Here is a 19,143-nt window from a genome sequence, read left to right as displayed (position 1 = left end):
TTGAACTACAATTTCCAAGTGAAATAGAATCAAAGAATATACTAGGCATTTTGTATTTGGAAGTTTCAATAAAGTTTACCTGTCATCATCAAATCGTGACCGTCGGATACAGAAAATAAAAGAGGCCGTCAGATCGTACGACGACCCACAGATTTCCCTTGTCATACCGTATCGAAAACAAAGGCCCCAGGCCGTCCACGTCACGCCTGTAATCAGAAGCCTCGCTCCCATTGGCCGCCATTCTTGATTGGGCCTGAGCTGGCACCGTGCCCAACGGGATATTTCCGGCCACTCGCGCCACAGTCAGCCACCCCCGCCATTTTGGTTCCGTGGTCGTTGCTGGCGTTACGCACATGCACATCGCGCCGTTAGCTCCATCCCGATCTGGACGGACGCGGGCGCCCCCACGTCATCAGCCTTCGCCTTTAAGGCATTTTTCTCGAGGCCGGGTATAAGTTTCTGAGGGTGGAAATTATGTTTGGCCGCGCTTCTTTCTGGTGGAGCGTCTCGTCCTCGACGGCTATGGCGGACGATCTATAGCCACGGCAGCCGCGTGAATCCCTGGCTCGCAAGAATTCGAGCTGAGATTTGGATGATTCTTGGCGCCGCGGCGGGATAGGTAAATATTTCTCTCCACCAGGAGCAGCGGGAAGGAATTTCGATGATCCGGGATTCGCAGCTAGGGATTGGCGAGGATTGGAATGGAAATCTTGGCGGCATTTGTCCTTGAGACGAGATTTTAGGCGCGGCTGCTGGGCTCGGGTATGGATGTAGCGCGATCAAGAGCAATGTGTATCAAGAAGGAGCCGATGAGTTTCTCGTCCGAGCAGCAACAGCAGCAACAGCAGCAGCAAGGGCCGCGGCTGTTGGCGGATAAGGATTTCCAGTGCCCGATTTGCATCCAGACGATGAAGGATGCGTTTCTCACGGCTTGCGGCCACAGCTTTTGCTACATGTGTATCATCACGCACCTCAACAACAAGAAGAACTGCCCGTGCTGTGGAGTCTACCTCACTAGCAGTCAGCTTTACCCCAATTTTCTATTGAACAAAGTAAGTTTTCCCCTCTTTCCTTAGATCTTTTCTTGTTCTTTTGTTTTTACGTTGTTCTTCGTGCTAAATCTAAAAAACCAATGGTCTTTCCATGCAGATACTTAAGAAGGTTGCTACGTCGCAAATCTCGTGTGCGTCCCCGACAGAGCAGCTTCGTTTTGCTCTACAACAGGTTTGTGGTCTTCTTTGCTATAGCGTGATTTCGATTCTTTTTTCCCACAGGGCGTCGACGTTCCACTCAAAGAGATCGATTCATTGCTGGTTTTGTTGAGCGATAAGAAGCGAAAAGCCGAGCACGAGGAAGCCGAGGTGAACATGGAGGTTCTTCTCGAGTTTTTGCAGAGATCTAGGCAGCAAAAGATGGAAGAACTTTCTGAGGTCAGTTGTCGTGAGTCATTTGGGATGACACCGACCAGAGATTTGTAAGATGAGCAAATGCTAACCGTCTTGTTTCTCAGATTCAAGGGGACTTGCAGTCGCTGAGGGAGGACATCTCTACTGTTGAGATCCAGAGGCAGGAGCTGCTCAAATCGAGACAAACAAGCTCGCTGAAGTGGCGCTTTCTTCTTGACTGCCCGGCTCTCGACTGTCCGGCTCAAGAGAACCCGTACAACCGTCCTGCGGTTCCCTTGCATCGTGTCGGCCAAGCAGGGGCAGCCTTGCTCGGTGGAGAACAAAGGAAAGCAACGAGAGGTCCTCTCGTGAAGAAGAATGGTGGCACTTCAAATGGTACCTCTGACTTTGAACCGCTGCCTTGTAAGACCGCAAAGAAAAAGAGGATGCTAAACCAGGTATGGTGTGTCTCAGTGCAGTGAAAGTGGCGACTAATGTTATGTTCTGGATCTGATCTGACAGTTTGAAGACTTGCAAGATTGTTACTTGAATAAGAGACGACGTGATCGTCAGATGAAAAAGTTTGAAGCCATTGTTAAAAAGGAGAAAGACGAAGAAGCCTGTGGTGGGTTTAATCAACCTTCGGGCCTTGAGGACTTTAGATCCATTCTCGCTGGCTTCACCAGATATAGGTACCTTCACTTTTCTTCTTTTCTTGAAGGTTTTTCTCAAGCTGGATTTTTGCTTAGTCGTTTGGAGCTGGTGGCTGAGCTACGACACGGAGACTTATTTCATTCTTCTAACATTGTTTCAAGGTGAGGTCTTCAATTATCTCTAGAGTTTCTAACACCAGTGGTGTATTGTTTTCAGTATTGAATTTGACAGGGACGACGAACTATTTGCCACTGCAGGAGTTTCGCGGCGAATCAAAATTTTCGAATTTGCAACGGTATGTGAGCATGTGATTTTTGTTTTCTAATACTTTGTTTTTTCTAACAGGTTGTCAACGAGCTTGCAGACGTCCATTGTCCTGTCGCCGAGATGTCTACGCGGTCAAAGCTAAGCTGCCTAAGTTGGAACAAGTACATCAAGGGACAAATCGCGAGCAGCGATTATGAAGGCACTGTAACTGTTTGGGATGTAAATTCTTGCCAGGTAGTTGTCTCTTGGGAACTCTTTCTTTGCTTGTTTGTTTACTTTTGTACGTTTCTCCTTGCAGAGTGTCATGGAGTACGAAGAGCACGAGAGAAGAGCCTGGAGCGTCGATTTCTCCAGGACGGACCCGACAATGCTAGTGTCTGGGAGTGACGACGGAAAGGTAGTGTTTTATTATTACTTACACACCCGAATTCCCTGTTTGTGTTTTTGACGCACAGGTCAAGCTGTGGTGCACCAGGCAGGAGACAAGTGTCCTGAACATTGACATGAAGGCAAACATTTGCTGTGTCAAATACAATCCCGGATCTAGCAATTTTGTCGCGGTATTTCTTTCAACTAGCAAAAATTCTTGTTGTGTTTGACAGTGCCTTGGTTTACTTTTTCTAGGTGGGCTCGGCCGATCATCATATCCACTATTACGATCTCCGGAACTCCAAGTCGCCTCTACATGTCTTTAGCGGCCACCGAAAAGCCGTCTCGTATGTAAAGTTTGTATCGCCCAACGAGTTGGCCTCGGCTTCCACTGACAGTACACTGCGATTGTGGGACGTCCAGAAGAGCTCCCAGGTATGCATATCTCTACAGCTCTTTAGCTCGAAGGTTTCCTGATCGATCAAATCAAACACCGTGCTTTGTCTATGCAGATACGCAGCCTCACAGGCCATGCTAACGAGAAGAACTTTGTAGGCTTGACAGTTAACAGCGAGTACATTGCGTGCGGTAGTGAAACGAACGAAGTCGTGGTGTATCACAAAGTAAGTCCATTTGATTGATTCTAGAGAAAAAGAGAATCAATCTGAGGCTTTTGTTTGTTTGTTGCGAGCAGGAAGTTCCCAAGCCAGCAGCAAGGCACAGATTCACAAACCATGACTCGGAGGAGAGCGACGACGATGTGTTCCACTTCATCAGTGCTGTGTGCTGGAAGAGCGATAGCCCAACGATGCTTGCGGCAAACAGCCAAGGGACGATCAAGGTTCTGGTGCTTGCTCCGTGAAAAACGACGAGGAAGGACGACTTCCCTGTACAATCTTTGCTTAGACAAGAGAACAATAGCAAATTTTGTAGCCATTGCTAGAAAAATAAGAAAGATGATGACGAAGAAACCAACATAAACTTATCGCTCCAATGGAAAGCTCTCAAGTGTTCCAATGGAAAGCTTCCGATGGATACAAAACCATGCTCTTACCAGGAAGAATTGCAAGTTTCGAATCACAGCTGAAAGACCTCGTAAGGAATCAAGAATTTTAAGTCTAGAGCTTTACGTACCGTGCTCTTCCATGCTCGATCTCCAGCAACCACAGCACCTCCAAAGTTGAAAGAATTTAAGTTTGGTTTCGATCTCTAGGAATCACAGCTGAAAGAATTGGAAGGAATGAAGAATTTCAAGTCTAGAACTCGAAAACATACCGTGCTCTTTCTTCCTTGGTCGATCTCCAGGAATCACAACGCCTCGCCCCACACTCCCAGCGCAGCGTAAACGTTGGACAGCAGCACGTAAGGTGACTCGTCCGCTGGATCCAGCCCAGACGCTTGCTCTGCCGCGGCGCTTCCCAGCTCCAAGTCCTCGTGGACGCAGCACGCTGATAGCAAAGCCAAGAACACCGCCACGTCTGGGACAAACGGCATTGTGTTGATCAGCTCCAAGGCTCTGTCCAGCATTCCAAGCCTTGCCAGGAGATCAACCACGCCGGCAAAGTGATCCTTCGTTGGTTCCAGGCCGAAGTCACTTGCTATAGCTGCGAAGCACTCTCGGCAGTCGTGAACGTCACCTTCGTGGCTGTAAGCGGACAAGAGGCTGGCGCAGCTGCTAGAATTCGGCCTCACTCCATCCAGAACCATCAGCTTAAACAGCCGGATCGCCTCCTCGCCTTGTCCGTCTTGCGCATAGATTGCAATGAGAGAACTCCACGATATCGTGTTCTTCAACCTCAACCTTCTGAAGCAATCTCTTGCGTCGTCCAGGCCTCCACATCTGCCATACATGCTTATCACAGCATTGGCCAGAGGAACGTTGGAGTTGAAGTAGCCACTGTCGGAAACCCGAGCGTGGATCTCCCTGGCCTTGGACAGCACCATGACGCCCCCGCAGGCATGAACGACGGCCACCAGAGTCACAACGTCGGGCTTCACACCTTCCAAGTCCATGAACTGGAAATGCTTGATTGCCTCGTTGCAGTGACCGTGTTGAGTGTAAGCAGCAACCATAGCAGTCCAGGAGATTGTGTTCCTGTCCCCCATGCCTCGAAACACGTCGATGGCACTCGCCAAATCTCCACACTTCGTATACATGTGGATGAGGCTGTTGCTGACGATCACCACCGAGCAGAAACCGGAGCTTTTGATTCTCGAGTGCGTCACCCTTCCATTCTCCAAGTCCAGGAACCGTGTGCAAGCTTCGACCAGCGTCACGAACGTGACAAAGTTGCGCTTGACACCTTCCACGTCCATCTTGCGGAACAGCTGAAGAGTCTCTGCGTGCTGTCCGTTCTGAGCATAGGCAGCAGCCATAGACGTCCAACTGATCACATCGGTCTCTTGCATGCCGTAGAACACTCGCTCTGCCCAGCCACTGTCCCGGCACTTCCAGTGCATGCTGATCAATGCGTTCCCAACAACGAGCTCGCAGCCATGTCTAGCTTCCACAACCCAGGCATGAACTTGTCTTGAGAATGAAATGTCTTCCAGACCAGCAGCAACGTTGACAACCGCTACAAGAGCAGCCTCGTCTGGCTTCACTCCACCCAGCAGCATTCTCCGGATGAGATCCAAGGCGCCTCCAAAGTCCCCGTTGCGGGAACTTGCTGCGATCACCAGCGTCCACGAGAAAATGCTGGGCATCTCGATCCCCTGGAACACCGACAAAGCCTCAGAGAGGCTCCCGCACCTGCCATACATCTCCACCAGGAGATTTTGGAGAAAGGTGACATGCCCCCAGCCATCCGAGACAAGTTGCGAGTGTACACACTTTCCCTGTGCCAAAGTTCCTTCGCCGGAACATTCCCTTATGAGAGATGCATATCTTTCAATTGCTTGCCGCTGTGACTCCTTTTGTTTTGCTTTGAGGTTGTCTGCAACCAAAGATCCTCCGAAGGATACTGCATCAACCATAAATTTCGGAGTTAGATGACCAAGAAACAAACGCAATGCTTAATTCCACTTCTCACCTGTCTGGTCAACACCATCATGGCTCACACTGTCTGTAAGGCCAGTTTTCATGCAAAGTTTCTGCACTCCTACCTCTGTTGTGAATCCACCAACAACAATGGATCCAGCTTTGTCCCGGGACGATATAGAGTCCAAGACCAAGGATGCTGCAGCTGTGCAAGCGAACTTGCTTAGTCAGATGATGGAGCTCAACGGCGAGACCGAGTACCTGCGAAGGTATGGAGGCCGCTTCGACAGCCTTCTCATCATCGAATACCACGACGTTGCAGACGACATCCAGCGCATTGCCAATGGCGACACTTCTCCCATTCTTACTGCCGAGCCAGTCGTCCGTTTCTTCACGAGGTACGCTGCGACAACGTTCTTGTGATGAGTCCAATCTCGTGCTTTTTTCCACGAATAGCAGCTCCGGCACAGTCAGTGGAGAACCCAAACTCATTCCTGCTACTTCGAAGTCTCTCGAGCTGCTATTCCGTCGGTATCCGTTGCTGAAGGCTTGTGACTTTGCCACTATCTGGTTGTCTGCAGGCCGGTATATATGATGGAGTCCGATGTGTCTCGGCTTTTTGTTTGCAAAACCAGAAAACAAGAGCCCTGGCGGCCTTCCAGTATCGACAACCTCCTCAATGTCCTTCAAAGTCCAAGGTGAAAATCTGAAGAAAATGTTCACCAGTCCCATGGAACTTCTTCTGGCACCTGATATCAACCAGTCTTTGTACTGCCACCTGCTTTGCGGCCTCATTCGATCCGAAGACGTCACTCAGCACTGGCTATAACACTGGTAGAAGCGCTTCGATTGTTGGAGGAGGCGTGGAGCGAGCTAGCTGATGACGTCCAGACCGGAACTCTCAACTCGAAGATCACCGACCCGACCTTGAGAAGTTCCTTGTCGCTCTGCTTACGGCCAAATCCCAAGCTAGCGCAGAGTATTCGCAAGGAATGCACAGCCGATAACACATGGTGCGGTATTGTAGAGCGCTTGTGGCCGAAAAGCAAGGTTATAGTGACCATCACCACGGGAGGAATGGCACCGTATGCTCTTGCTGTAAGAAAATATGGAGGAAGCGTTCCCATAGTTTCTGGAGACTACGTCTGCACGGAGTGCGTTCTCGGCTTCAACCTGGATCCATTCTGTCCACCTGAGAGCGTCAGCTTCACCATTCATCCGGAGAATGCATACTACGAATTCCTCCCCTATCCCCAAAAGCTACAGATCCACCGTGAAGCTCGTAGACGTGAAGGTTGGCGAGGAATACGAGCTCGTTGTCAGCACCTGGTCCGGTAAATGTAGAACAATCCGTCTGTTCACGGAAGTTGTCTTTCGCAACCAGGACTTTATCGGTACAAAGTTGGGGACATCGTCCGTGTAACCGGGTTCCAACTCCTCTCCTAACATATCGTTCGTCCATCGTCTCAATGCGGTGCTTGATATGGCAAGAGAAAGAAGCACTGAAGCCGAGCTACAGGTAGCAGTCCAGAAGTCTCAGCACTGCCTGCCTGCTTCACAGGAGCTCGTCGACTTCACTTGCCACCACGACGGCCAGAGGTACATGATCTTCTGGGAGCTCAAGAATGGTGCTAGCCTGAATCCCATAATCCTGGAAACCTGCTGCTGCGTTCTCGACACCTCACTGACCGAGAGATATAAACAGCGTCGTGAGAACGGCTTGATCGGTCCACTTCGGTTATGCATCGTCCGTGGTAAGACATTCAAGGCTCTCCAACAATACAGCCTTGAAAAGGGAACAAATCCCACTCAATATAAGACCCCGAGATGCATCACCAGTCCAGAGATGATTTCCATCCTACAAGAAGGTATCACACAAGATTGCCAGACTCCTGCATAAAGAGTATGGCCCGTATTAGAATGTTCTAAAATGGATCTCAAATCTTACGTTGAATGTTGTCACACTCAAGCCTTTCCGCCAGGGACTCTCGGCAAGCTTCACTTTTCACGGCGCGTCTCACTTTTGGAAGCATTCTCTTCAGAGCTTTTGAGCTTAGAATCCGGTTTGCATTATATGAGATTGTCAGATGCGATGCAATTAGAAAATTGTAGTTACCTCGACTGCGTACTTCAGTGTCTATAGAAATGATTAATCACGAGCACCTGAAATTTTTGAGCTCATTTACAACTCCAGAATCGACAAGTGACGCGTAGAAGCACAGAATTGCCTGACTCCTGCATAAAGAGTATGACTCGCATTAGAATGTTCTAACATGGATCTTAAATCTTACTTTGAATGTTATCATTCTGCTCAATCTTTCGCCAGGCTTCACTTTTCACAGGACGAGGCGAGTCTCACTTTTGGAAGCATTCTCTTCAGAGTTCTTGAGCTTAGATTCCGGTTTTGCGAAATGCATTATCTTATCTGGAGGATTGTCTGGCAGATAGAAAATTATAGTATGAATTACTTACCTCAGATGGCCAAGACTCTTATCAGAGGTTGATCATACGGAAGCTATGGTGCAAGAAAGTCCATCAATTCGCATAGCGATTGTGAACTGGAGCTGCAAAACAAAATAGAGCCACCGCAATAAAGCACAAGAGGAGACAAACCCGTGCTTCAGTATCTTAGAAACGAGGAATCACGAGAACCTGGAAATCTTTCAGCCCACTTACAACTCTAGAATCGACATCGAAGCATGTCCCAAAGAAGTAAGTTTGTAGTGCTCATATAAGACGATCCTGTTGCCTGTTCGAGGAAATGCCATTCATGATTTCCAACTTACCCTCGAGCAGAGCACGATCGATTTAATTTCCAGCCTTTCGACCGCTAGAATTCAGCCTTCCAATCCCTTCGAACGCGTGGAATACACCGTTGAAGTGCTGGATTTTCCCTGGGCGAGATCGCACGATGGCGACGTACGCGACCTGCATTCCATCCTTGGAGCTCGGAAATGGCAATCCATGGCAGCGAGCGGCAGAAAATCCACCGGCGCCTCGCGGATCAGGAATGCTCTCTCTTGAAAACCCTAGCCCAATGGCGGCTAGTTTAAACTCTCGGCGAAAGCATTACTAAGAAGGACATAGGCGTAAGATTCTTGGGAAGAACACGAAGAAGAAGAAGATTGGGAGGAAGAATCCACGCCTATGCCTAGAACCGATTTGGCGGCGTCGCGAGCGTGGCCAAGATTGTGTCCGCCATTGCGGCAAGCCCCAAGCAAACAGCTCCACTCATAGGCACTGGCATCGAAGGGCATGGTCGCGACGAGCTCTTGCGCGTCGTCCAGATAGCCGCCCCGGCTGAGCAAGTCGATCACGCAGCAGTAGTGCTGCTTGGTGCGATCGATCTGGAAGTCCACATCCATGGATCCGAAGAAACTCCTGGCGGATTTGACACTCCCGGCGTGGCTGCAAGCGATCAGGATAGAGAGGAAGCACGCCTGATCGGGAAGAACGGCCGCCAGATTCATCCGCCAGAAGAGCTCCACTGCCGCCTGTGAGAAATCAGCGCTGGAGGAGTACCCAGCCAGCATCGCGCTCCACGAGACGGGATCGTCAACCTCGGGCATTTGATCAAAGAACTTTCGCGATTGCAGCAAATGCCCGTTCTGGGCATATGCTGATAGCAACGCATTCCTCGTCACAACGTTGTGCATGGGCATGGTATCAAACACTATCTTTGCTTCGATTAAAAGGTGGCCATGCACGTAAGACGTTAACAACGCTGTCCAAGAAATAACGTCTCTAAAAGGCATTATTAAAAAGATGTGTCTCGCCATTTCTAGATGCCCACTCCCGCCATAGCCAGATAGCATCGTGTTCCATGACACAAGGTTTCTTTCAGGCATTTGATCGAATATCCCTTCCATGGTTTCGATGGATTCCATTGTGGCGGCAAGAAATAGCAAGAGAGACCAGGACACAATATCCTTCTCGGGCATAGCACCAAACAATCGCTTTGCCCGGTCCATGTCACCAGCGTCCACGTAAGCTGCCATCAGAGCATTCCACGTAACGAGGTTCCGCCGCGGCATGCCGTCAAAGTGCCGCGCGGCCCGGCGCACGTCGCCCAGCTGCACGTACAGCGAGAGCATCGTGTTCCACGTCACAACGTCGTGCTGCAAGCCCGACAGCATGGCACGAAACGTGGCCTCGGCCTCGGTGACGTGGCGATGGTGGGCGTACGTGGCGAGCATGGAGTTCCATGTCACCAGGTTGTGGTAGGGGATGGAATCGAATAGCCGCTTGGCGCCGGCTTGATCCCCAGCCCGGGCATATGCGTCGAGCATCGAAGTCCAAGAGATCACATCGCGCTCGGGCATGGAATCGAAGGTTTTTTTAGCGTGATCGATCGATTGGATTGACAGCATGATGTTGAAGGATGTGAGGCTGTGCTGTGGCATTCTTGCGAAGATCTCTTCGGCTTCGCGGAGTTCCCCAGACCGGGCAAGTGCTGCGAGCATCGCGTTCCAGGAGAAGGAATCCCTCCGGGGCATTTGAGCAAAGATCTCTTTGATCGCGGGGAGCGATTCCATGGTGGTGTTGCTGAGAAGCCCGTTCCAGGACAAGAGATTCCACTCGGGCATCGACTGGAAGAGCGCTCGCGCTGTTGATCCGTCGGCGACCGCGAGCATCGAGTTCCAGGACGCCAGATCGTGCAGTGGCATGGAATCAAACGAGCTCCTGGCATCGTCCGAGAAGCCCAGCTCCGCGAATGCCGACACCATCTGGTTCCACGACACGAGATCTCGTTCCTCCATCGCCGCGAAGAACTCTCGCGCTTCCGCGATTGGGCGAGCCCTGATGATCGCCGCGAGGATCGCATTCCACGAGAACACATCCTTGTGGGGGATTGATGCGAACAGCTCAATCGATTCCTGGAAACAGCCACACTGTGCATACGCGGAGATCATCGAATTCATCGCGGCGGTGTCGAGCAGCGGCATCGAATCGAAAATCCCTCTCGCCGCCTCGATCTTCCGTGCGGTGGCAAAGCCCACGATCATCGTCGTGCATACGGCGACGTTCCAGCGATCCATGGAATCGAACAGCGCCTTGGCCTCCTCCAAATGCCCGTTTCGAATGTAGGCATGGAGGATCGCGCTCCAGGAGAAGAGATCCCGGATGTGAGAATCGCCCATGAGCTCGAAGATCTGGCGGGCGTGCGTGACGCTCCCGCAGCGCCCATACATCTCGACCAGCTTGTTCCACACGAATGCGCCATCGCTGGGCTTGCAGGGGATCTGCTGGTGGAGCTGGCGAGCAATCGCGAGCGAAGAGCACGATTTCACGCGCCCCAGGAATTCGGTCGTGTCCATCCATTCACTCAATCTCAAAAGTAGGGTTCTAACGTGGTCCCGCCAAGTGAAATTGGTATATTCCCGGTGTCTATGCGCAATGGAGCTTATGTGGTGATTCTATCCTAAAGCTTCTTTCTCTCTTTTTTGTGCGTGTGTGGCTATCACTGCGCTTCTTGTAGGCACAAGGACTCGCTGCAAACCATCTAGAGAGGAGCGACTCGCAATTTTCTTTTCACTTCCCAAGCTTGTCTTCGCAGATCAATTGAAAATGGCTGTAAGAGAGGCACTTTGCACAAGCGAGAAAAAACGTAGACAGCTTGTAGGCGCTCTTATCTCGGTTAAGCTGGACGAATGGTACTTCTAAGTTTGATGAAAACAGACGACAGTCTTACACTGCCAGAGACAAGAACTTGCGGTAAGCTTTCTAAACTTTTGTTTGCTCAGAGAACCTCAGCAATCACCTTATGAGCTGCACTGGACCAACAGTCAGTGTATGTTAGCATACAAACAAAGGAATTACCACTGCTTTCGTTTTCCCAGTCTTCCTCTGGACCTGTTTGTTTCAACCTGTTTGTTTCAATTGCTCGTAAGATCCAGACGATGTTCCGATCTCTCAGCTTCCACTCGTGCAGGCTGGAACACCCGTGTCTTGCAGGCAGCGATGGACAGCTTTCGCAACCTCGTAGCCTCCTGAAGAACACATTAGAAAGCTCCAAACATGTAGAGAAAGCTCCAAACACACATTGAGAAAATACCTGGAGGTCTTCTTCTTTCCACGTTAGGACATGGTTGCCTATCGATATTCGCAACATGCCCTGAACGAATTCAGCAGCCTCTGAAAGATCTACAAGGATCCAAGCTGTAGAAAACGTAAAGATATGAAAAGCGAGAGCCTACCTTATTGTTTACGTGCAGCACGCCTACAGGGAACTCCCCTTCCTTGGGCAACATACCATTACGAAACTTTATATGGAACTGCTCATTCTTCCGGTCGAAATCTCTTCCAATGACTGTGAACGCATTGCAACAACTGTGTCAAGGTATCTAGTGAATGCACAATCAATGCATCGTTCTATTGAAACGAAAAACTGTACCTTCTGTATGGAAGCTCGTCCACTCGACGAGTACGAAACCAAAAACGTCCAGGATCGAGTACTTATATTTCGATTCCGCCCAAACGAATGGATATATCCGATCCACAGGGCGTGAGTCCTTGAGCAACAGCCTTGCCGCACTCAACGCTGCCTGGAAGATATCTTCGGATCTCGTCCTGTTTTTCAGAAGACTTGTCATCCTCAAACCATGAAGACACTAACGAACACTTACTTCCATCTTGCGTTGCCTCAACAAGAGCTCTTGGAACCCAGCTCTCAGTGCGTACGGTATGAAATCCGTTCTCCACCTCTGAAACATGACAAAGCATTAGAAAGCTCAGAGCTTCCGCTCCTTGACAATGGAAAGCACACAAAGTTGGGAGATTTTACCCGGGTTCTTAAGCCTTTTCTCTGTTCTTGTGTATGAATCGTCTCCAGGGATTGACGCATACACGAACTTCTCGGTTAGAGGATCCCAGCACTTCCCATAAGATGTCACTGATCAACACGCTTGAGTTGGAATCACTCGGTGTAGATTTGAGAGATGGTCGTCTAGATCGACTCGTGTTTTGAAGCAAGCTTGAGCCTCGAAGAGCGACGAAAGGACTTCGTTGGTGATTTTCTCCATCAAACCCACAGGCTGTCATCTCGAGCGTGATCTCTGGAAAAGACTTGCTGATGCTGGAAAACTGTGCGCCTTGCATCGCAAGGAGCACACTTCACTGCTGAGCATTCTGTGCTTGAGATTCTTCTTCCACCACCTCTCCTTGAGCAGCAGCTTCCCGTGCTCGAGCGCTAAACACTAAAAACCCCTATCCCGGCCTTAAAACGAAGAACCCTAACAGAAGGGGAAAATTTAGCTAGGGTTTATGGCGGAGGAGAGAGCTTCGTCAGGTATGCATTCTTTCGTCTCGCTTTCGCTTCGATCGATCCAATCGATCGGATTCAGGGAAAGCGCTGGAGCCCGGCGCCTGGTTTGAGATCGTTGAAAGTGGAAGCGGAGTGCAATTGAGCCCTCCATTCCCCTCCGTGGCGATCCAGCGCCCTCTTTTCAAGCCTAGATCGCTGTTTTTTGCTAGGATCGGGTCGGATTCAGCAACGAGGTGAATATTTCGGCCGCATTGGATCGATTTCCAGTAAATCACTCACTTATTCCACAGGCAGGCTCCTCCGGCCGCGAAGAAGGTCGAGCATTATACGGTGTTTCGAATTGCTGGCGATGGACGATGCATGTTTAGAGCTTTGGTAAGTGATTTCTTTCTCGTTTTATTTCTTTGTATGTGTCTATCACTACCTCTCTTTTTCTCTTTTATTTGTTCTCTTTGTTTGAGTAGGCGCAAGGTCTCGCTGCAAACAAGGGAGTCCGAATGAGCGGTAAAGAGGAGAAGGAAGAGGCTGGTAAGAGCACTTTGTAATTTTCTTCTCTCCTTCAAAAGCTCGTTTCTCGCAGATCAACTGAAAATGGCTGTGCGAGAGGCACTCTGTACAAGTGAGCAAGAACGTCGACAGCATGAAGACGCTCTTATCTCAGTGACGGTGGACGAATCTCTTAAAAGGTATTGATCGAAAGCAAACAACATCCTTGCTCCAACTGGAACTGCCAGATACTGCCAGAGAATAGTGAGACAAGATTTTTGGGGAGGCGACTCGGAACTTCTGGTAAAGTTGCTAAGCTTGTGTTTGGTCAGGCAAGCTCATGGCAAGGCTGGCTTCAGGTTTTGTCACGGATGCTTGGACAACCAATTACAGTATACATTCCCGAATCCGAGGTAGCAAATATGGTTGCAAACAACTGGAGTAATGTTTCTTTTCTTTCAGCTCAAGCAGGGAGCTCGCTGGGGCACAGGCTACATTCCAATCGCGGAATATGGAAGCGAGTTCAGCAAATCGACCAAAGAGCGTAAGGGTAGAAAGCCAGTGAGGTTACTCTTCAGTGGTAGCAACCATTACGATCTTCTAATATGATCCTTAATAATTTTTGTAGTTGCTCTAGTCCCAGGTATGCTCGTTTTTTGGTAATTCACAGCTACTAAAGGCCGCATTTTTGTTGCCATGTCAAACAACGATCTTAAGAATAACTTTCTGGACAAGCATTGGGTCTAATGCGTTCTGTAAAGAGTCAACAGATGTTTACAAAGCAGGTTATTTGGGATCTTTGCTTTGTTTTATTCCTAAGCTTGCGGACGCTTTCAGGTCTTCGCTCCAGGAATTCAAGATCCAAAGTTAACCGAGGTACGAGTTAAAGACAATTCTTTTTTGGAAGTCAAGACAATCGGATTACCTCTTCATCTTTTGCCGTAGGTGGAACTCATTTTCCAGCTTTCGTGAACGCCTTCAAACGGCACAACGTTTTTTGTCAAGACATCTTTCACCACAAAGCGGCGGTGGGTTCGGTTTCATAGGTGCTTTTAGGTGGTGGTGGTCGTACCATTGCCAGCAGGGCATCACACGTGTAGTGGCACGTCACAGCTCACATGGATAGGCGCCTTGCTCCGAAGTTTAAGGCTTGTAGCGTGCTGAGCAGAAAGAGGGAGACCATTTTGTGCTGTTGCGCTGGGCTGGTTCCGTTGGATCTCAAAAAAGCATGAAGAGAAGGGAAAATGTTCCAAAACAACAGCAACAGCAGAGGATAGGAGTGTACAATGCTCGGATCAGCGGCCGAGCGTGCAACAGGGTGCCGAGCAATGCTGAAAATGTCACTGATGAGAAGAGCAACAAGTATCTCAGCATGAGCCCTCTGAAACTGGATGAAGAAGCTGCGGTTCCTGCTGGTCACAACAGCTTCCAGAGGAAAGGCCAAGCTTGGTAATTTCTTTTGTTCTTCCTCTCTCATTCCTTTCCGAGCGAGTGAGCTCTTCTCCTTCGTGGTCCCCTCGAGCTCACAAATGTCGCTTCAGGTTCGTGGCGACAGAGCTTCAGAGCGACTTGGTTGTGGAGGTCGATGATCTCAAGTTTCATCTTCACAAGGTTCGTTTCGTTGATACGCCAGTAACGTTCCTTTTTCCTACTCGCCTTTTGAATCTCCCACCGGCGAGAATTTAAGAGTTGCTGCTATTGATACTAAATACTTTCTGCTCTCTCGTTTGCAGTTTCCTCTACTTTCAAGGAGTGGTAGACTCAACCGGCTCGTGTTTGAGTCTCGTGATACCGAGACTGACGAGATTAAACTCGTAGGAGTCCCCGGCGGCCCCGAAGCATTTGAATTGGCAGCCAGATTCTGCTATGGCATGCCAATCGACCTTAACGCTTCCAACGTTGCAGCATTGCGTTGTGCGGCGGAGTATCTCGAGATGGTAGAAGAGCTCGAAGAAGGCAATCTCATTGCGAAGACTGAGGCGTTTCTGGCACTGGTAGTTCTTGCTTCGTGGAAAGACACGCTCACGGTGCTGCTGAGTTGCGAGAAACTCCATCCATGGGCAGAGGACTTGCAGATTGTGAGACGGTGCAGCGAGTCGATTGCCTGGAAGGCATGCACCGATCCAAAGGGGCTGAACAATTGGCCGACGATCACTGGCGGCAAGAAAAACGTCGTCTGTCCTTCGAGCTATATTGCGAAAGACGGGCGCAATTTGGCACTGAAGCAGGTTCCACAGGACTGGTGGTTCGAGGACGTCTCTATGCTGTGCATCGACCACTTCACTAAAGTTCTCACGGCGATCAAGGCCAAAGGAATGAAGTCGGAGCTTGTCGGAGCTGTGATAATGTGCTACGCTCTCAAGTGGATCCCGACTCTATCCAACACATGCCACGAGTCCAGCAAAACAGGCCGTGCGGTTGCTACAAGTTCTCCAGCCATAGTGACCAAGGAGGATTTCACCTGGCTGCAAGCCAGGAGTAAGCTGGTAGTGGAGAGTATGGTCGGCCTACTTCCCGGACAGAAGAACTCGGTCAGCTGCGGTTTTTTACTCCAGATGCTCCGTATAGCTAGCATGCTAAACGCGAGTGGTCCTTGCAAAGTTGAGCTGGAGAAGAGGATCGCCATACAGCTCGAGCAAGCGACACTGGGTGACTTGCTCATTCCTTCCGCTCCCCATGTTTCCGACACACGGTATGATGTCGGCCTCGTTCAAAGGCTAGTGGAATACTTTCTTGCACACGAGGAGGAAACCAGTCCGGATCGGAGCCCCGATGCCGAAACTCCGTCGAGCATAGACAAGGCAAAGTTAAGTTTCGACAACAAGAGCTCCTCCATCTCGGTTCTCAACGAGCATTCGTCCGGGAGCAAGATGAAGGTTGCCAAGCTGCTGGACAGCTACCTAGCGGAAGTTGCACACGATCCTCAGCTGCCACTGACCAAGTTCCAAGCTCTCGCCGACGCTTTACCAGTTTACTCACGAGCCTGTCACGATGGACTGTATAGAGCTATCGACATGTACCTCAAGGTTCGTAAAAGCTGCTCGGTTTGGCATTTTGCTAGAAGATACAATCTTATTGCTTTCCCTTTATCTTTTTATAATCTACAGGCACATCCGACAGCGACGGAACAGGATCGCAAGAGGCTATGCAGGATTATGGACTGTCAAAGGCTATCTTCCGAGGCTCGCTTGCATGCCTCCCAGAACGAACGTCTTCCTCTCAGGACAGTGGTTCAGGTACTCTTCAGTGAACACCTCAAGCTAAAGAACATATACGGGTATGGCTCTTTCGGTGGTGGTGGTACGCAAGTCACTCCCCCCTACTCAGAAGCTACGTGGGAAACAGCGTCCCAAGACATCAGGTCCCTGAAGAAAGACATCGAAAAGATCAAGGAGCAATTCTTAGAGCTCCGGACTGGCTACAACCACATCAAGCAGGACCTGCAGAAACTGCTCAAGCCAAGCAAGCGCAGCTCCGCGTCGTCGTCTTCGTGGGGCTGTGGGCTGAAAAGGTTGGGCTCGACGCTTGCCAGTCCCCGTTTCTTTCACTACAGTTCGAGAGATGACGGGCCATCAACTCCGGACATTTTCAAATCAAGACGTTGGAGGTAACTTTCAAGTTGCTTTTTTCCTTTCATTTTGCTTTCGTTCCAGCGAAGTAGTTTTAGCTTAGGACGCTCCTTCTACACCCCGTAGAAACGGAGCTGGAGTTTGCAAGCAGCTAGAAGAGGACACTGCTTCGACAAGCCGACCAATGATTTGTAGCGGTTGGGTTGTGTTATGGTGGCCGGGGTATACATCAGCCAGCCTGAGCAGAGGTCGGGTAGGAAATTTACTTCGACAGGGCAGTGAATCAGTGACTCTCAGTGAATTAAAAAATGGAGAGTTGGGGGGAACGGAGACATGGCTGAAGCGACTGAATGCGATGTCTCAGCACGAACATAGGACTGGCAACAGATTGATTGAGAGGGGCCTGGTTTTTCGTTTTGGAGGGAAAGAAGATCAACCGAGACCGCCATTACAGTGACACGATAGCGATGGTAATCAGACGAAGAGACGGGCAGAACAGGAAGAACAGGAATCGGGAGAGAGAATGAGATATGGTTGCTTGGTTCCCAGGACAGGAGGAAGGAAAAGGAAGGTGTCGCTCGCCAGGAATTTATCAACAATTACTCGTCGTCTGCCAGCACCACCGTCACCAGCCAGCAGCAGCAGCAGCCATCGCTCGACTCGAGCAAAGCGATAAAGCGTTTCGTGGTTCAATTCAAACTCGGAAAGGTGGACTTTTGGTGAGCATAAGTTATAACTCTTTAGAGCACTGGCTTTTCGATTAATTGGACGCTCGTGTTGGTGATTAGGTGATACCTGGTGGTGCGGTCCAAGGCTCCAAATTACAATCCAAGGCTTCAAAGTCTTGAAAAGGAACCGACAGGTGGTGGCAGCATCATGCATTGAGGATGATCCGCCAGTATTAATTGTGATACGGTGGAAGCTTTTATGGCCAAGGGAAAGGTAACAGAACTACGATGCCTGCGATGAGATCTTCCTTTCCCGTATTCATCGTCGTTACGTACACGGCCGCCAGGTGCTCAGGACTTTGATCGTACGCTGGTAAGTCCCTTGAGTTTCTCGTTTTGTTTGTTTTTGGTAAGATAGGATCAATGTCTTCCTGTTTTTTACAGAGCAAATGAATTCCTCGAGCATAACGCGACGTTTAACTTCCGGACGAGTGTATGGAGAGGGATGAAGTCCATCGTGTTGCCTGTCAACAAGCTCCAGTCGTGAAACCATGCGTAAGCTCCAGCTCCTCAAGTCGAGAACGTTGAGCTTCCATCCACAACCGATGGCCACCGCGCCTTCCTCAACTCTAGTCGAGGAGAAGCTTGAGAAATTCTCAAGCTGGATAGCCTTCTCCTCGAGCTTTGCTGCCGGTCATGTTATAAGAGCTAGTGCCCATCTCGCATATAGAACGAGCGTCCTCCATGGAGATGAGTCTTTACCATGTCTCTAGAGATTCCGGCTAGATTCCTTTTCTTTTTGTGTTGTCAATAATTTTATAGAAAGAAAAATTATTTTAAATTTACGGTAAAAAGGGATCTCTCTTTTATTTGAAGTGGGTTCTATATAATACCATCTATCGTATGATATATCATAACAAAAAGTCAATGTCAAGATTGTAAAACAATACAAACTTTTAAGAAAGATACTCAAGCTCTCTCGTAACCCTTTGTGCTGGGAATTAACTTTGGGATTTCTAGCCCTAAGTAGAAAGATGGCAAAGGCTCTGGTGATCATCTTGGTCTTGCTAGCGAGCGTGATTTATTGCTCGTCAACAAGTAGATTGGATCTCGGTGGAATTCGACAGGTTATAGACGACGTAGAAGTGGAGGATGTGGAAGGCCACCTCAAACACTTCATGCACAAGTTTGGCAACGCGAGGAGTACGTGCACCGGCTCAAGGTGTTTGAAGCGAATCTGGCACGCGCCAAGAGACTCCAGCACCAGGATCCCACTGCCATTCATGGAATCAGGACCTCACCCCAGAAGAACTCTTAGGGTTCATGGGATTCCGTAAAAGGTACTAGCGGGTTGTAAACCGGGTCCCAGCTTCGATTGGAGGGAGCATGGCGCAGTTGTGATCTTCATCGTGGACTTGAATATGGATTGTAAAACTTATTAATCGACTTAAGGAACTCGATCTTTTCACATAGAATAGGCAGAGATAGTAGTAACTTTCAT

General features: G+C 49.5%; 6 protein-coding genes, 1 long non-coding RNA gene and 1 pseudogene across 10 annotated transcripts; 5 read left to right on the top strand and 3 right to left on the bottom strand.

The window, feature by feature from the left end:
• The first annotated feature begins 471 nt into the window (after nucleotides 1-471).
• LOC9653466 (E3 ubiquitin-protein ligase COP1) lies at nucleotides 472-3,692 on the top strand. The gene is made up of 13 exons (XM_024683363.1): nucleotides 472-1,052; nucleotides 1,150-1,224; nucleotides 1,275-1,430; nucleotides 1,511-1,843; nucleotides 1,908-2,077; nucleotides 2,135-2,200; nucleotides 2,256-2,334; nucleotides 2,385-2,540; nucleotides 2,605-2,703; nucleotides 2,762-2,866; nucleotides 2,931-3,110; nucleotides 3,188-3,298; nucleotides 3,370-3,692. The coding sequence occupies exons 1-13, from the start codon at nucleotides 765-767 to the stop codon at nucleotides 3,535-3,537; spliced, it is 1,986 nt and encodes a 661-aa protein (XP_024539131.1). The 5' UTR covers nucleotides 472-764; the 3' UTR covers nucleotides 3,538-3,692.
• LOC9653465 (putative pentatricopeptide repeat-containing protein At3g01580) lies at nucleotides 3,581-5,778 on the bottom strand. Its single transcript, XM_024683364.1, has 4 exons — nucleotides 5,708-5,778; nucleotides 3,951-5,638; nucleotides 3,810-3,897; nucleotides 3,581-3,758 (listed from the first exon to the last, which is right to left on the bottom strand). The coding sequence occupies exons 1-2, from the start codon at nucleotides 5,757-5,759 to the stop codon at nucleotides 3,984-3,986; spliced, it is 1,707 nt and encodes a 568-aa protein (XP_024539132.1). The 5' UTR covers nucleotides 5,760-5,778; the 3' UTR covers nucleotides 3,581-3,758; nucleotides 3,810-3,897; nucleotides 3,951-3,983.
• Nucleotides 5,763-6,108, top strand: LOC112349264 (probable indole-3-acetic acid-amido synthetase GH3.1). Its single transcript, XM_024683366.1, has one exon. The coding sequence runs from the start codon at nucleotides 5,806-5,808 to the stop codon at nucleotides 6,076-6,078; it is 273 nt and encodes a 90-aa protein (XP_024539134.1). The 5' UTR covers nucleotides 5,763-5,805; the 3' UTR covers nucleotides 6,079-6,108.
• A 131-nt stretch (nucleotides 6,109-6,239) lies between these two features.
• Nucleotides 6,240-7,555, top strand: LOC112349248 (annotated as a pseudogene).
• Nucleotides 7,556-8,297: 742 nt separating this feature from the next.
• LOC112349247 (pentatricopeptide repeat-containing protein At4g02750-like) lies at nucleotides 8,298-10,973 on the bottom strand. The gene is made up of 2 exons (XM_024683314.1): nucleotides 8,442-10,973; nucleotides 8,298-8,404 (listed from the first exon to the last, which is right to left on the bottom strand). The coding sequence occupies exon 1, from the start codon at nucleotides 10,971-10,973 to the stop codon at nucleotides 8,700-8,702; it is 2,274 nt and encodes a 757-aa protein (XP_024539082.1). The 3' UTR covers nucleotides 8,298-8,404; nucleotides 8,442-8,699.
• A 1,095-nt stretch (nucleotides 10,974-12,068) lies between these two features.
• LOC9653679 lies at nucleotides 12,069-12,605 on the bottom strand. The gene is made up of 3 exons (XR_002993343.1): nucleotides 12,440-12,605; nucleotides 12,282-12,359; nucleotides 12,069-12,225 (listed from the first exon to the last, which is right to left on the bottom strand). It is a non-coding gene; the product is annotated as an uncharacterized LOC9653679 (long non-coding RNA).
• A 293-nt stretch (nucleotides 12,606-12,898) lies between these two features.
• LOC9653678 (OTU domain-containing protein At3g57810) lies at nucleotides 12,899-14,032 on the top strand. Of its 2 annotated transcripts, XM_024683457.1 has the most exons (8): nucleotides 12,899-12,943; nucleotides 12,999-13,152; nucleotides 13,210-13,294; nucleotides 13,384-13,447; nucleotides 13,500-13,605; nucleotides 13,654-13,708; nucleotides 13,765-13,818; nucleotides 13,868-14,032. In XM_024683457.1, exons 1-8 carry the CDS (start codon nucleotides 12,919-12,921, stop codon nucleotides 14,012-14,014), a joined length of 690 nt encoding a protein of 229 aa, XP_024539225.1. In that variant the 5' UTR covers nucleotides 12,899-12,918; the 3' UTR covers nucleotides 14,015-14,032. The 2 variants fall into 2 exon arrangements, with proteins under 2 accessions (XP_024539225.1, XP_024539226.1); XM_024683458.1 differs by lacking the exon at nucleotides 13,654-13,708 and having other exon boundaries at nucleotides 13,738-13,818.
• LOC9653464 (root phototropism protein 3) lies at nucleotides 14,027-18,483 on the top strand. Of its 3 annotated transcripts, none has more exons than XM_024683454.1 (9): nucleotides 14,027-14,048; nucleotides 14,123-14,190; nucleotides 14,243-14,281; nucleotides 14,351-14,854; nucleotides 14,947-15,016; nucleotides 15,139-16,431; nucleotides 16,513-17,693; nucleotides 17,763-18,015; nucleotides 18,087-18,483. In XM_024683454.1, the coding sequence occupies exons 4-7, from the start codon at nucleotides 14,634-14,636 to the stop codon at nucleotides 17,014-17,016; spliced, it is 2,088 nt and encodes a 695-aa protein (XP_024539222.1). In that variant the 5' UTR covers nucleotides 14,027-14,048; nucleotides 14,123-14,190; nucleotides 14,243-14,281; nucleotides 14,351-14,633; the 3' UTR covers nucleotides 17,017-17,693; nucleotides 17,763-18,015; nucleotides 18,087-18,483. The 3 variants fall into 3 exon arrangements, with proteins under 3 accessions (XP_024539222.1, XP_024539224.1, XP_002978524.2); XM_024683456.1 differs by having other exon boundaries at nucleotides 14,032-14,190; nucleotides 16,513-16,682; nucleotides 16,733-17,693; XM_002978478.2 differs by having other exon boundaries at nucleotides 14,034-14,190.
• Nucleotides 18,484-19,143: the final 660 nt, after the last annotated feature.

This window comes from Selaginella moellendorffii, unplaced genomic scaffold (assembly GCF_000143415.4).
Source record: "Selaginella moellendorffii unplaced genomic scaffold, v1.0 SELMOscaffold_37, whole genome shotgun sequence".
NCBI classification, from domain to species: Eukaryota; Viridiplantae; Streptophyta; class Lycopodiopsida; order Selaginellales; family Selaginellaceae; genus Selaginella; species Selaginella moellendorffii.
The sequence above is the reverse complement of the archived record's forward strand: the minus strand, read 5'-3'. Positions and strand labels throughout refer to the sequence as shown.

Coding starts and splice junctions, on each gene's coding strand:
- LOC9653466 (XM_024683363.1), top strand. CDS start 765: ATGGATGTAGCGCGATCAAGAGCAATGTGTATCAAGAAGGAGCCGATG. Junction 1,225..1,274: donor TTCGTTTTGCTCTACAACAG/GTTTGTGGTCTT, acceptor TTTTTCCCACAG/GGCGTCGACGTTCCACTCAA. Junction 1,431..1,510: donor AGATGGAAGAACTTTCTGAG/GTCAGTTGTCGT, acceptor CTTGTTTCTCAG/ATTCAAGGGGACTTGCAGTC.
- LOC9653465 (XM_024683364.1), bottom strand. CDS start 5,759: ATGAAAACTGGCCTTACAGACAGTGTGAGCCATGATGGTGTTGACCAG. Junction 5,639..5,707: donor TGATGGTGTTGACCAGACAG/GTGAGAAGTGGA, acceptor TGGTTGATGCAG/TATCCTTCGGAGGATCTTTG.
- LOC112349264 (XM_024683366.1), top strand. CDS start 5,806: ATGGATCCAGCTTTGTCCCGGGACGATATAGAGTCCAAGACCAAGGAT.
- LOC112349247 (XM_024683314.1), bottom strand. CDS start 10,973: ATGGACACGACCGAATTCCTGGGGCGCGTGAAATCGTGCTCTTCGCTC.
- LOC9653678 (XM_024683457.1), top strand. CDS start 12,919: ATGGCGGAGGAGAGAGCTTCGTCAG. Junction 13,448..13,499: donor AGAGGAGAAGGAAGAGGCTG/GTAAGAGCACTT, acceptor CGTTTCTCGCAG/ATCAACTGAAAATGGCTGTG. Junction 13,819..13,867: donor TATACATTCCCGAATCCGAG/GTAGCAAATATG, acceptor CTTTTCTTTCAG/CTCAAGCAGGGAGCTCGCTG.
- LOC9653464 (XM_024683454.1), top strand. CDS start 14,634: ATGAAGAGAAGGGAAAATGTTCCAAAACAACAGCAACAGCAGAGGATA. Junction 14,855..14,946: donor CAGAGGAAAGGCCAAGCTTG/GTAATTTCTTTT, acceptor ATGTCGCTTCAG/GTTCGTGGCGACAGAGCTTC. Junction 16,432..16,512: donor CTATCGACATGTACCTCAAG/GTTCGTAAAAGC, acceptor TATAATCTACAG/GCACATCCGACAGCGACGGA.